Source organism: Anomalospiza imberbis, chromosome 6 (genome assembly GCF_031753505.1).
Source record: "Anomalospiza imberbis isolate Cuckoo-Finch-1a 21T00152 chromosome 6, ASM3175350v1, whole genome shotgun sequence".
NCBI classification, from domain to species: Eukaryota; Metazoa; Chordata; class Aves; order Passeriformes; family Viduidae; genus Anomalospiza; species Anomalospiza imberbis.
In genome coordinates, this window is record NC_089686.1 from 1,431,266 (window position 1) to 1,446,650 (window position 15,385).

General features: G+C 46.8%; 1 protein-coding gene across 2 annotated transcripts in view; it reads right to left on the minus strand.

The window, feature by feature from the left end:
• MDGA2 (MAM domain containing glycosylphosphatidylinositol anchor 2) overlaps positions 1-15,385 on the minus strand; it is a 191,385-nt gene that overhangs the window by 119,376 nt on the left and 56,624 nt on the right. The window contains exon 2 of one of the 2 annotated variants that reach the window (XM_068194878.1): positions 12,679-12,818. In XM_068194878.1, the coding sequence (XP_068050979.1) occupies positions 12,679-12,818 (140 nt within the window). Of the gene's footprint in view, positions 1-12,678; positions 12,819-15,385 lie in introns of those variants that run through there. The other variant, XM_068194879.1, reaches the window with a different exon arrangement.

Consider the following 15,385-nt stretch of genomic DNA (forward strand, 5'->3'; position numbering starts at 1 on the left):
GTTCCATTAAATCAGAGTCAGCACTTCCAAAGGATTTTTCTGGGAATGCTGGAAGTTCCAGGGACTGGAAATCTCCTCCCCAGCACCAGGATCACCTCCATTAAACCATTCCCATGTTCGGGATTTCCACCATCCAACTGCCACCAATGCACCACCCTCAGTGTCCAAAGGTGTAAATCCCAATTTTTCCCTCAAAATCATTGAGTATTCCAAGTTTTCCCAGGAATTTGCCTCCCTGGTCAACTTCTGAGATCCCAGTTTACCCCAAGCTGTTACCCCAACCCAGAGGTGATGCCTTCACCCACTTTGGGAATGGGATGTTTGGAGGATGGAGATCTTTGGAGCTGCTCCCTCCCATCCCAAGCAGGACTGGGGAACCAGGAGCCTGCAGCTCCCTGTTCTCAGAGGGATTTGTTTCCCTCAAGAGTAAAAAGGCATCAAAATGTGTTTGTGTCATTAAATTCAAACACTGGAGTCTAAATAGAGAGGGGAAAATGCCTTAAACGGATTTTTTTTCCACTTCAAATTCACTCCTCGGAGCAGAATTGTGTTTCAAAGTGACAAAGCTGTGGTGAAAGCCAGGCAGTTCAAATTGCGACTTTTTTCCTCTTAAAACAACAATTTCAAGTGTTGTATCTGCTTTTCTTTTTCCCCATCTCCACTCATTTTACTCCCCTTGAAGGAGCAAAAATCAGGGAAGCAGCTTCACAGAGTACCCAAAATGCTGTCAGAGACGACAACGACCAACTGAGCTCCACACGAGGAAATGTTTCTTCTCTATGCTTTCAGCAATAAAAATCTTGACTCCACTGCCTGTCACAGTCATTAGGGGAGGGATTTTGGGGCTGACAAGAAGATTTGGGGCTGGGAAATGTCATAAATAAAGGAACCCAAATAAAAACCCCAAACAAACAAAAAGGCAAAAAAAAAAAAAACCAACTAAGCCCAGCTTCAAAAACCCCAAACTGGTTTTCAGGAGATTCCTATCCCTCATAATTTCACAGAATCCTGAAGGCTGGAAAAGTCCTCCAAGATCATGAAGTCCAACATGGCACTGCCAAGGCCACCACTGCCCCATGTCCCCAGGTGCCACATCCACATGGATTTCAAATCCCTCCAGGCATGGGGACTCCACCCTGTACCTGTGCCACGGCTGGACAACAAATTTAGAGAAGAAATTTCCCCAAATATCTGATCTAAACATCACGGAATTCCTGAGGTTGGAAAAGAGCTCCAAGATCAGAGTCCCAGCTGTGCCCAATGCCCACCTTGTCCCCAGCCCAGAGCTCTCAGTGCCACCTCCAGGAATTCCTGGGACACCTCCAGGAATGGGCACTCCAAACCTCCCTGGGCAGTGCCCAGGCCTGAGCAGCCTTTCTATGGGGAAATTCCTGCAGCTGTCCACCCTGAGCTCCCCTGGCCCAGCCTGAGGCCGTTCCCTCTCCTCCTGTCCCTGTTCCCTGGGAGCAGAGCCCGACCCCCTGGCTGTCCCCTCCTGGCAGGAGCTGTGCAGAGCTACAAGGTCCCTCCTGAGCCTCCTTTTCTCCAGGCTGAGCCCCTTCCCAGCTCCCTCAGCCTCTCCTGGTGCTCCAGCCCCTTCCCAGCTCCATTCCCTTCCCTGGACATGCTCCAGCTCCTCCATGTCCTTCCTGTCATGAATGACCCCAACTGACCCCAAGATTCCAGTGGAGCCTCACCAGTGCCAAGCACAGTCTCCAAAGCTTCACCCATCCCTAATTTTTTTTCTCCATCAGGCCCACACAAGCTTCCCACCCTCCTCCAAGGCAGATTCCACAGGAAGCTAGGCTGGTTTTTGGGAAGCCTCTTCTAGACAAGACTAAATCCAGCTCAGTGGAGCTCCACAAGGCCGGGTTTAAGGGGCTCCATTCCCACCACGTCATGCTCTGGAACATCACCGAGGTTATTGATTCCCTACAGATCAATAACAGCCTGTTTGATTAAACCTGTTCCCATTTGTAAAACTCCTGAAAAAATCATCCAGAAAAATCGTGATGTCCTTCAGACAGTGCCAGCAGCAGAGGAAGAAACTCCAGGAAAATCCCTAAATGTTGGGAGTTGATGAATCCCAGTTTATGTTCACATCAGAGCTTGTTGGTATTTCCAGAATATCCTGCCGAGACTGGAAATGAACCCCACCCTCATTTCCAGGAAATTTTCTGAACTAAATCCCAAATCTCAATGATCCAAACCCTAAATTGGTCAGTAATACAAACCCTAAATATCAATGAACCAAACCCTGAGTTTCCCAGTGATCCAAACCCTAAATCACAAAGATCCAAACCTTCAATCTCCCTGTGATCCAAAACCTAAATCTCAGCGAACCAAATCCTAAATCTCTCAGAGATCCAAACCCTAAATCTCCCAGAGATCCTAACCCTAAATTTCCCAGTGATCCAAACCCTAAATCTCACAGTGATCCCAATGAGCTGTACCGTATTTTCCGCCCATAGGATCCCAATTCCTCCCACTGCTCTCGCTGATCCCAAAATGGGAATGAGAGTCTGAGCTGCCACCGGGTTCAGCTGTGGTGACAAAGAAAGGAACTGACATTTGATTTTGCTGGAAAAGTGAGATAACTGGGAAGGGGGAGCAGAGAAAAATGGGTAAAGGGTGGGAATCTGGATAAGAGGGATTTGGCAGCCCAGCTTGGAAGGAAAGATATCGACAGCAAAGGCCAGGCAGGAGCAGCTGCAGCTGAGAACGAGTCACAGATCCTGCAAAAACTCCCAGATTCCTTAAAAAATCATGATATTCCATATATAATATTCCTTAGAAAATCAGGAATCAGATCAACCGGCTGAACAAGGGTTATTTGTTTGGGATTTTTCCTTAAAAAAATCTCTTTTTCCTTTCAAATGACAAGGTCCTGATGGTCACAAAGTATTAAAAAATGCGATGACACAAAATTCTGGGATCTAAACACATTCCAAAAAGGAGATTATTGCTTGGTGGGAATTTAATCCATCCACACCTTCTTATCCCGGTCACTGGATGTAACTTTTCCATCAGGCAATTCCAAAATATCAGCCTGAGCACATCCTGCCTGCACAATCCAGGTGCTGGAGGCAGGACAAGGAATGTGTGGAATCAGTCAGGGTGGAAATTACAAAGATTTTGACTGAATGTTTCTATGTTTTTTCCTCTGTGAGCACCGATTTTCCCTTTTTTCCAGAGGATAAACTAGCAAAGTCTCCCCAGGCAGGAAATCACCTCAAACAATGTTTAAAAATACTGGAAAAGGCTCAAATCTCTCCTTCCCCAAATCTGGCATGGTTTAAAAAGATCCTGGCAATTCCTTTGTTCAGGGAAAAGGAATTGGAAAGGTGTTGGCATCCCACTGGCTGAGATTCCAGCTCATTTCCAATTCCAGTAGAAGAAAAACTCAGCAAACTCCAGTAATCCCAAATAGCATCATTCATGTCTTGTGGAGCGCTCCTGGCACACCTTCCAACAACTCCCACGAGTGCCAGGGAACGGAATCTGGGAAAGCTTCCCACATTTCAGGAGAATTGCAAGGAGATGTAAAGAAAGAAAGAAAGAAAAAAAGCCTGGATCAGCTTGCAGCTAGGCTGGATCAGCTTGCAGCTAGGAATAAAACCAGGACTAAGGGCTGGGATTAAGGGTTTGGAAAGGCAGGGTTAAGGGAAGCAACAATGGGAATTTCCAAAGGGAAGGGTAGACAGCTAAAAATCAGGGAATGTTTAAAACTGGACAAAACAGCACAGGGAAAAGGGGACAGCCACTAACCTGTAACTGCCTGAGGGACAGGAGGGACAGGACACAGGGAATGGCTCCCACTACCAGAGGGCAGGGATGGATGGGAGATTGGGAACTGGGAATTCCTGGCTGGGAGGGTGGGGAGGGGCTGGGATGGAATTCCCAGAGCAGCTGTGGCTGCCCCTGGATCCCTGGCAGTGCCCAAGGCCAGGTTGGACACTGGGGCTGGGAGCAGCCTGGGACACTGGGACGTGTCCCGCTATGGCTGGGGTGGCACTGGGTGGGATTTGAGGTTCTCCCAACCCAAACCATTCCAAGATTCCACAACAGCTGATGTCTCTTCCCAACAACACCATTCCAACCCAAACCATTGCAAGATTCCATAGCACTTGAAGGCTTTTCCCAGTTTCACAATTCCAGTCCATCCATTCATGGAATGGTGTTGTTGTGAACCCAACCCATCCATTCCATGATTCCACTGAACTTAAAGGCTCTTCCCAAGAACATCATTCCAACCCAAACCACTCCATGATTCTGTAGCAGTGGAAGGTTCTTCCCAACAGCACCATTCCAACCGAAACCATTCCAAGATTCCATAGCACTCAAAGGCTCTTCCCAACTACGCCATTCCAATCCAAACCATTCCATGATTCTGAAGAAGTTGAAGGCTCCTCCCACTACAACATTCCATGATTCCACATCAGCTGAAGGCTTTTCCCAGCACCACCATTCCACCCAAACAATTCCATGATTCTGAAAAAGTTGAAGGTTCCTCCCGCTACACCATTCCATGATTCCACAACAGCTGAAGGCTTTTCCCAGCACCACCATTCCAACCCAAACCACTCTAATTCCACACATGGGAATGCCTCCTGGATTTCCCAAACTTGCAGGATTATTTCTCTTTTATTGTAATCCCACTTTCTCTGGCTCTGGTGCAAATCCCCTGGATTTTACCAACGCTTTCTCCTTAACGATGTATTTACCTAATTAGCATAATTGTCTGCAATTATGTAATTAGCGTTCATATGTGTAATCATTGGAACATGTAATTAGCCCTAATTACACCATTAAAGCCTGCGAGTCAGAAATATCTTTATCATTTTGATTGACAGGCATATGGGAAGGGGGGGGAAAAATCCCACTCGTTATTTTTATCTCCTTGAATCACGAAATCTGCAGGAGGATCCAGGATTCAGCCCAGAATGGTGCTGGAATTATTTAAAAATTTGATATTATTGATCAAAATGATAACGAGGTCATTCCGTTGGAAGAAAAGGAGAAAAACTGCTCGAAAATTCAGGAATGTGCAGCAAGATTTTTCTGGAAAAAAGAAATTAGGAATTCTTTTTAAATATTTAATTTTTCATGTCTAATATCCTAGTATGAAAACTAAGGAAAGAGTCCCCAAATGCAGCAAGATTTTTTCTGGAAAAAGAAATTAAAAATTATCAAAAATAAGGAGGAGAATTCAGGAAAGAGGGACCAAGCACAGCAAGATTTTTCTGGAAAAAGAAATTAAGAATTATCTTGAAATATTTTATTTTTAACTCTAAAATTCACATGATTTGAGGAAGAAAAATAATACAGGAAAAGAGAAAACAGAGAACAGCAGTGAGATTTTTCTGTAAAGAAATTAGGAATTATCTGGAAATATTTGCTTTTTCTAATTCTAATATCACTGGATTTCAGGAAGAAAAATAATACAGAAAAAGAGAAAAACCTTACAGAAATTGTCCTATGGAGATGCTGTCCCAACCTTAAAAAAGATTTTAAAACTCCTTGGATTTTTAGCCCCTCTGAGAAAACCACATTTATCTGAAAATTCAATATTTAGTTATAGTTTGTTTTATTTTAACATCTGTGTTGGGGGCCTGTAGGACAGCACTAGAACAAACACCTGGCATGGAATAATTTAATTGGAACAGCAAAAATAGGGATTTTAAAAATTATTTTTAATTATTATCCCTTTATTTTAAATATTGCTTTTAAATATTGACCCCAATTAAATATTTGGATTTATTTCAAGTTCAACTTCTGCTCTTCTAGTTTAGGGTTCTTGGTTTTTTTTAGAAGACTATTTTAAAAAGCCAAAAAAATTAAAATAAAGTAAAAATCAAGTGGCTGAGCTGCCCAAAACTTTGGGAGGAGTAGAGGGGAAGCCTTAAAAACTGATATTTGGGAATAAATCTTCATTGGGAATATAAATATTCCTGGATAAAGATTTTCCAGCCTGATGAACTCCATTGCAGTATCCAAGTGTTCAGGTGAAAGGCAGCAAAATCCACATGGAGCTTCCCAAATGATTCCCAGGTGCCAGAGGAGGGAGGAGAGCACAATCCAGGAGAAAATGTTATCCATGGAAACTTCCGCATGGAGCGTAAAACATCCCAGAAGGACCCCGAGGGGTTGTTCTCCCATCCCAGCTGGAACATCCCAATTTGTTCCAGTTCTCCCCACCAGACACCTCAGCTGGGCGAGGTTTTGGGAGCAGAATTTCTCCCCTTAAATTTAAAGCAAAAAACTCCAGAGCCTTAGGAGTTCATGGGATCACAGAATCCTGGAAGGGTTTGGGTTGGGAGGGATTTAAGGATCATCCCATTCCACCCCTGCCATGGCAGGGACACCTCCCAGTGTCCCAGGCTGCTCCCAGCCCCAGTGTCCAACCTGGCCTTGGGCACTGCCAGGGATCCAGGGGCAGCCACAGCTGCTCTGGGAATCCCAGCCCAGCCAGGAATTCCCAATCCCCAATATCCCATCCATCCCTGCCCTCTGGCAGTGGGAGCCATTCCCTGTGTCCTGTCCCTCCATGCCTTGTCCCCAGTCCCTCTCCAGCTCTTCTGGAGCCCCTTTAGGCCCTGCAAGGGGCTCTGAACTCTCTCTGGAGCCTTCTCCTCTCCAGGGGAACATTCCCAGCTCTGCCAGCCTGGCTCCAGAGGGGCTCCAGTGCTTGAAGCAGCTCTGTGGATTCCTCTGCATCACTCCAGCAGCTCCATATCCTCCTGATGCTGGACCCAGAGCTGGAGGCAGCTCTGCAGGTGGGATTTCATGGACAACATTCCTTCCCCTCCTTCCACAGCAATGGGAACGATTCCTGGTTATTGTCCAGAAAACTCCTCCCAAGCGTTTCCTTGGGAGATTTCCTTCCAAAGCCACCAGCACCGGCTGATCTGCATCAGCTGCTGGTTTCCCTGGTTACTAAATTATCCAAGTACTCATCAAATCCATCCCTTTCCAGCCAGACCTCCCAGCTCCAGCCTTTATTCCAGAACCACCCCCACCCCTGTACCGGGAGACCGGAATGTTTTTCCATGTGTCCATGGAAAAACAGCTCCTGGTGCATTATCCCAGAGCCGCTGCTCCAGCCTTTCCTGAGCCCGTCAGAAACAGGGAAATAAAAGCTGACAGCACAAAGGGAAAACAAAACATTGCAGAGCTTTGGGAGGGGAGAAAACAGATGGAAAATATTCAGAGGACAAATGTCCATATTTCAGGAAAACTGGAATTTTTTCTTGTTTTCCTTAAAATAATAGGAGAGTCCTCCTCTGTGGGCACTGGAAATATTCCATATGGGATTTCCAGCACATCTAAGCTGCCCAAATGTCAAAATGAAACTGCTCTGGTGCCACTCCCCAACCCTGATGTCATTCCCAGCTCCATGAGATTCCCTCCAGGCCCATCCCAAAGATTGCTGAGGTTGTAACAAGTCCAGGCTTGATATTCCCAACAGAGGGAGTAGGATTCAAACTCAAACGTTCCTTCCCTGTTGCTGCTTTTTTCTGGATTTAACTTCTTTGGATTGAACCTCTTTTTACCTGGATTTGACCTCTTTCCCTCAGCACTTCCAAGCCCTTTTTAGGAACCTGCAAACACATTCCTTGTGGAGAGACAGCAGCCACCTGGAAACAGGAAAACTGGGAGGAACTGCTCAAATTATTCAGGATAAAACAACTGAGGAGTTAATTCCTTTTATCAGCTTGCAAACCATTGGAATCATGGAATGGTTTGGGATGGAAAGGACATTAAAGACTATCCAGAGCTCAGGATGAGCTCAGAGGCACCAGTGGCTCATTCCCAAAGATCCTGGTGCAGCTCCAGGAGTCCCTTACTCCGTGCTGTGGATGCTGTGATTCCTGCCCTGGATTTTTGGCACAATTCCTGCTCCTTCCTCCCGGCAGACAGAGCAGGGCAGGCTCGGAGCCCTGCAGAGCTCTGCAGAGGTGTGAATTCGGGTGCTGCGCTCGGGGGAGAAAACATCAAATAAACTCCCCCGAGCAGCACAAACGTCATGTGAAGCTTCAGCACAGAATGCTTTTCATGCCGGAGCAGGATGGAAACATTTTTCCTTGCTAAACGGGAGCTTTATGGAGTCAAACATTTAGGAAAGGGTTTTTTTTCCAGCATAAAATCCAGGCTAATTTAGTCATGAGTCAGGCTGGGTTTTGTCAGGTGCTCAGTGAACATTTGTAAAGTCTTCCCGTGAACTGAGGAGTGTCAGATGGAATCAGCATCAATTTTCCTAACAAGGCTCCAATTACTGCTCCAAGGAGCTGCGGAGTGGGGTGGGAAAACAGCTGCTCCCGTGTGAGGGACCCCCCATCCCCCTTCCCTCGGCTGCATCAGCACTTGATAAGAATTCTTATCAATTAATATCAAAAACGTGGCAGCCACTTTGCCTCAAAAGAGCCTTTTATGTCTCCCTCGCAGCTGATCAAAGAGAACAGAATGTGGGGGTTTTGTTGGGGGTTTTTTGGGAATGCTGCTTTTTCTGTTCTAATGGATGGAGTGCCAGGGAATGGGAATTTTTCCTTTCCAGGCATTAATAAGGAGAAGGCAGGATCCTGTTCTGCCGTGGTGGAGGAGGCTCCACTAATCACAGGGAGTAATTAGGGGGATGCATTTGAAATAATTAGGGGGTTTTTATAACGTGCCACAGTTACCTGGGTCTGTTCATGGGAGAGCTCGGTGCTTTCCAAGGAGTTTATGAGTGACAGGATAATGGGGAATGGCTTTAAACTGACAGGGAATTTGTTTAGGTGGGATATTGGGAAGGAATTCCTGGCTGGGAGGGAGGTGAGGCACTGGGATGGAATTCCCAGAGAAGCTGTGGCTGTCCTGGGATCCCTGGAAATGTTCAAGGCCAGGTTGGAGCAGCCTGGGATAGTGGGAGGTGTCCCTGTCCATGGCAGGGGGTAGCACTGGATGGGCTTTAAGGTCCTTCCCATGCAAACCATTCCATGATTCCATTAATTCCATATTCATATATCTATATTTATATTTATATATAAATATGAGCTTCAAGGCCCCTCCAAACAAATGATTCCCTGTTCTGTGTCACTTGGGTCCCTTCCTTTGTCCACCCCAATTCCCAGCAGGCAGGACGTGTTTTTCCAGGCCCACAGCCCCCTACAGCAGCTTTTCCCTGGCTCTGCTCCGGGCTCACAATCCCGGGAAGCCACCGGGATCTCCTGGCAGCTCCAAGGGGAGCAGCTCCTGCTGCCTCAGTGGCATCAGCACAGCACCGAACTCCTACAAGTGGGAAGAAAACACAACCAAACAGAGGCAGGGAGAAATTCCAGGGCTCCTAAAAGCAGATCCTCCCCTGCTTTGCTTCCCGGGAAAGCCATGGATCCGACACGTTCTTCACACCCCACCAGCACCGTGAGCACTCCTGGATTTTTCCGAGAGAAAGGGATGTGCTCCGATGGCCCTGCCTAGAAGAAGGGTGGCAGGAGGATGTGAGGAGGAGGTGGGATCTCGTTAAGATGTGTTGCAACCTCAAAATAGGAAAAAAAATCCTGGAGTGTGCAGCTTCCAGATGGTTGGAATGACATGTGGCACTGGCAGCTGCTCCTTCCTGAGCCTCGGGAATGACAGGGGACAAGAGTGGGGAGGCAGCACCTGGGAGAGGGAGGGACATGGTGGGAGGGCCAGAGGTCACCCTGCAGCACAGGGAGGGGCTGGGGGAGGATTTGGACGCTGACCCCTATCAACTCCGCACATTTTGCTGCTTGGAACGAGCCATTCCCACCGGGATAATGTCACCTGACATCGGACAGCACTTGGAGGGGAACCACTGGAAAAATCACAGCCAGGGGAAAGGAAACCCCAGGGAGGGGGAGGTTGGACTGACAAACAAGGTCTTTATAAACTCCTGGAATCAATGAGATTGGAAAAGCCATCCAAGATCAAATCCCAGCACTGCCAAGAGCACCACTGACCCATGTCCCCAAGTGCCACATCCACGGGGATTTCAAATCCCTTTAGAGATGGCAACTCCACCACTGCCCCAGGACAACCTTTTCCATTAAATTTTTCCTAATCTCCAACATATACCCCCCTACTGGCACAACTTGAGGCCATTTCCTGTCGTTACTTGGGAAAAAAAGCCTGGATACACACTCCTGTCAGGAATTTCCTGTTCATCCTTCAGTGGAAAACCAGGAATACAAAAGTCCAGCCAATCTCTGCTCATCAGATGCTTCTCCCTCTGCTCCTCATGCTCCAAATGTCATTTCTCACTTTGGAAAGTCACAGTTTTTATTTCCAATGACTGGACCTGCCAGCACAGGTGAGAATTCCCAGGGGAAATCAGGAAAAAGGACATTCCTCAAGGCTGGGCAGGAGATTGTCACCAGTGGGAATAAAATGTCACCTCTTAGCTCCTCAATCCAGGAAATCCCTCATTTTTGTCCAGGGATAAGTGGCCTTTGGATATCCTGGCACATCCCTTTGGAGCTGGAGAGCAGGGACAGCCCAGCCCCTTGATCCTGGATAAAATCTGGAAAAAGGACAGGTCCCCAAGGTGATCCTGCTCCAAACTTTGCAGGATTTTACCCAAAAGTCAAACCAACCTCTCCTGACAGCCACAATTTATGGAAAAAAAGAGCTGCATTTACCTCACCTGAGCGGGAATAAAGTGTTTTAAAAATTCCAGCCAGGAAAATTATTTCTATGGCAACTAATGATGCATTCCAAAGCTGGGTGTGAGAAGGTAGGAAATCAGGAATAATAAATACTAATCTCATGGAACATCTCTAAATCACTCCATGGATAAAAAGAAGACATTCAAGGATGTGTTGGGATGCTCAGAGTCTTATATTTAATTAGGAGTGAGGTGAATTTTTGGGATTAACAGAGCAATTATATTTAATTCTCCTTCTTTCTGATAATTCCCATGTCCTTATATTATTCCTCCCAAAAACCTCATTGATGCAGAGAAGACACCATAAAAATTTAGAGGAGAAATTCCAGAAAATTTCCAGCAATTGAAAAGTGTAACTACAACCCTGAACACAGGAATTTCCCTGCCTGGAAATAATCCCAGGGAAAATTTTGGGGCACGTGGTGGGAAAGGCAGTAAAGGGAGCTGAAAAAATGGGAAGATTTGATAAATCTGAAGATCTGTGTTTAAAGGGAGGCCCCTCCAGAGTGGAGTCACTGCAAAGATGACTCGGAGCAGATCAGAGACATCCCTGAGTCATCAGATCCCAAAGAATGACATCCATTGATCCCAAAGTTAAGAGAACAAATGTTGGAAAGACAAAAAAAGCATAAATGTGTGCTTTGGTAAAGCGGGAAGGAGGAGTGACAGGAGAGAAGGGTAAAAAATAGATTTTTTTTTTCTCATTAATTCATTTCTCCTCCCAGACCCATCACAGGCAGCCTCAAATCCTACAAATTAGAAATCCCTGGGAATTTTCAAGGCTTGGAGTGGAAAATATCCCTGCCCATGGAAGGAGTTGGCACCAGTTGATTTTTATTTCCTTTCCAATCCAAACCATTCCACGATTCTGTGATTTTACAAACTCCCAGTCCAGGGTTGTTTAATTCTTCCAGCGTTTAAACCAAAAAGAGTTTCCGTGCCAAGAAGAATTGGAAAATTTGAGAAACGTGGAAGTGTGAAAGCATTCTTGGAATGCATAATTCCGTATTTTATAACCTCATTCCCCAGCATCTGATCAAACAGCAGCTGGAAAACAATTTCCATGCAATTTGCAGCCCAAATCTGAGAGCATCCTGTGGAAAAATCAGGAAAAAATTGGAATACTGGAAACACTATCCCTAAACCAGCACAGAATAAACTTCCACTACTTTAGCTTTAAATCTTCCCCTTAAATTGGGAACAATCATGGAATAAACAGCAGAGAACCAGCAAACCCCTCCTTCCTGGAGGAGCTCACACTGAAGGTCTCCCGGAAAATTCCCCGCTACCAGTTCCTGCCTGTCCCTTGCAAATCCAAGGGCAAAGGGTTCAATTCATCATCCTTGGAATGCAAATCCCCGGTGATTATCCTAATTAAAAATAACTGATTAACGAGGTGTCCTGGCCAAAGGGAGTCACACCAGGGAGGTGCAGCAGGAGTTGCCAAAAATCTTGAGCTTGATAAAATAAGGTTAGGCCTGGAAAAAGCTGATTTATTCCCAGGTACTTCTAGTTTATCCAGCTGCAACACTGGGGGTTCCATGACATCGCTGATCCAGGTGAACAGAGGGACTTTCCTAAGCTCTTGGGCTCCCTGCTCCAGCTGTTCTGTCTTCCAGAGTTCCAGCTGAATTTCTGAGGATTGGGACGTGAAGATCCCAGGCAACAGGACAACTTTAGGGATTTTCATCCAACAATTGTCATCCTTATAATTGTTTTCCTTTACCAACCTCCATGGAAATCAAACACACCAGGATTTTAAAGCACAATATTGCTAATTTTAACTGTTGTAGATGTGCTTACCACATTTAACACCAGATTTTCCAAAAAACCTCATCAACATTCCTGCTGTTGATGTTCCTCTGGAACACCCAACATCCACCCAACAGCCGGGATGGATCCCCCACCTGGATCTCGTCGGATCCTGCCCACCGCACATGCTTCGAGGTGAAGGTGAACCCAACTCGTGGAGGGTCAAAGTGTGGTGGGGACAGGTGTGGTGGGCAGGGACTCACCTGTGGCCGGGGGTGGCCGGTGACCAGGCAGGTGAGCTCCAGGGTCTCTCCCTCACGGATGGTGTAGACCCGCTCGGAGTAGCGCTCCTCCTCGATGTTGCAGGCCAGGCCCGAGTGCACGATCCGCACCGTGGGGGGGGCTGCAAGGCCAGCAGAGAAACGGGATCAGAACCACACGGATCTCAGGATCACGGGATCGTAAGAGCTGGAAGGGACTCACAAGGATTACGTCCTTAAGGGAATCAAACCCAACCATGGAGTTCTCAGCTCAATGATCCAACCAACCGAGCCCATCCCAAACAACCCAATTCCTGAGGCTGGCCTTGAGCTGGGGGCTGCAAGGCCAGCAGAGAAACAGCATGAGAATCACATGGATCATCAAATTATGGGATGTTCCAAGTTGGAAGAATCCCACAAGGATCAAGTCCAGCTCTTAAGGGAATCAAACGCGACCTCGGCATTCTCAGCTCCGAGATCCAAACAACCAAGCCCAACCCAGACCACTTCACTCCTAGGGCTGGCCTTGAGCTGGAGGGCTGCAAGGCGAGCAGAGAAACAGGATGAGAATAACATGGATCATGGGATTATTGGATGTTTTGGGTTGGAAAAAATCCACAAGGATCAAGTCCAGCTGTCAAGGAAATCAAATGTGACCGTGGCATTCTCAACTCCATGATCCAAACAACCAAGCCCAACCCAGACCACTTCACTCCTGGGGCTGGCCTTGAGCTGAGGGGGCTGCAAGGCCAGCAGAGAAACAGCATGAGAATCACATGGATCACTGAATTACGGGATGTTCCAAGTTGGAAGAATCCCACAAGGATCAAGTCCAGCTCTTAAGGGAATCAAACGCGACCTTGGCATTCTCAGCTCCATGATCCAACCAACCAAGCCCATCTCAGGCCACCACAGCCCTGGAACCAGCACTGAGCATCTTCCCCACACAGTTACTCTTTGTTTACTCAGCACATACTCAGCACCACAAGAGATTTCCATGGTTTTTATTAATCGCTGGCAATCCTCTGGATGAAACCTTCAGCACCCCCAGCTTGCATTCCAATTTTTTTGTTTCCATTTCCAAAATGAACTTGGTATTATTGTTTTTATTCTATATCTTCCTAAATGCATTATCACAGTCGTTATGCAAATGAAAAGACTTAATTAAAGCAGGAAAATTAAGCAGGAGAAACAGTGGCACTGATGCTGCTGCTTCCTTTCCAAATCCTGTCAGTGGGATCAGCATTTGCAGCAGGAGTTAAGTTCAGGCAGAACCTTATTTTAATTTCCTTGTTGGTACAACCTGTAGTACAGGAATTACTCAAATTTACATGTCGTAAGTGTAATGAAACCACGACATTCCTGTTATTACACCTGCATAAATCCCCTGCTTCATTTCCACAAGACTCCAAAGCACATTCCTGGCTCCATGATTTTGCTTCTGAACCGTGAAATTCACAGCTATGACAATTTCTAGGGAGTGGATCGATAGGAGAAGGAAACTGATTTACAGACCAATATAAAAGCACAGAAACTAAAGGGCACAAAGGATAAAATGGAATTCTGTGGGATTTAAACACTTGGAGTTCCATTCTTTCTGTTCATCCATGTGATGCCATTGAGCTCCCAGCCCCAATCCCCATGAAAGAGCCTCAAAACTTCTCCCCAAGCCCCTTGCAACACCTGGATCCCCTTCCCAAGGCTGCTTTGCCAGGTCTCCATGCTGCACATCACACCAACCCTGCTTCTCTGATCATTCTGCAATGCCTCTGCTAAGAGCCACATGGAATCCCCGGGATGCAGGGCTCTGGCATCTCTTCAGGGATCCCGCCTCATGATCCCTCAGTCATCCCTCCCTCACCATGGCATTCCTGGTCCAGCCCACACACAGCTCCCTGTGGACACAGCCCATTGTGGGATCCTGACCTGAAGGCCTGGGATTGATCCAAACCTGCCAAGAATTGCAGTTTCTAAGCCAGGCTCTCCACAGACTGGAGAAAATGAGGCTCGAGCCAAGGAGGCAGAAGAGGCAGAGGAAGAGCAGGAAATGGATGCTTCCTTCATAGAAACACGGAATAGTTTGGGTTGGAAGGACCAAAACTCCCATCTCATTCCAACCCAGCACATTCCACCATCCCAGGCTGCTCCAAGCGCCATCCAACCTGGCCTTGGACACTTCCAGAGATTCAGGGGCAGCCACAGTTTCTCTGGGAATTCTATTCCAGAGTCTCCCCACCCTCCCAGCCAGGAAGCCCAATATCCCATCCAACCCAACACTCAGTTTGAAGCCATCATTCCAGCAAAGCCTCCAGCAAGCTCTGTTCTTCCAGCCACCATATCCTGAGTTCCAAAGCCCCAGGAACTTTCCCTCTTCACTTTTCCAGAAGGTTTAACAAAGACTAACACACCCCTGCTCCAGCCAAAACCATTCCCAATTACTCCAAGTGCAACACAATGATGAATAAAGGCGCTTGGAACAACCTGGGACACTGGAAGCTGTCCCAGCCCATGGCAGGGGTGGAACTAGGGTTAAGATCCATTCCAATCCAAACCCTTCTGCAATTCCATTATTCCCTTGTCCCATAGATACAGGTGGCTCTTCCCATGAAACTCCTGGAAGGACAGGAATGTTCTTGGTTAGGAATCAGGGCCATGTGTCACGCTCTAACCCAGAAAGAATCCATTAATTCCCATCTATGATTATTTTTCC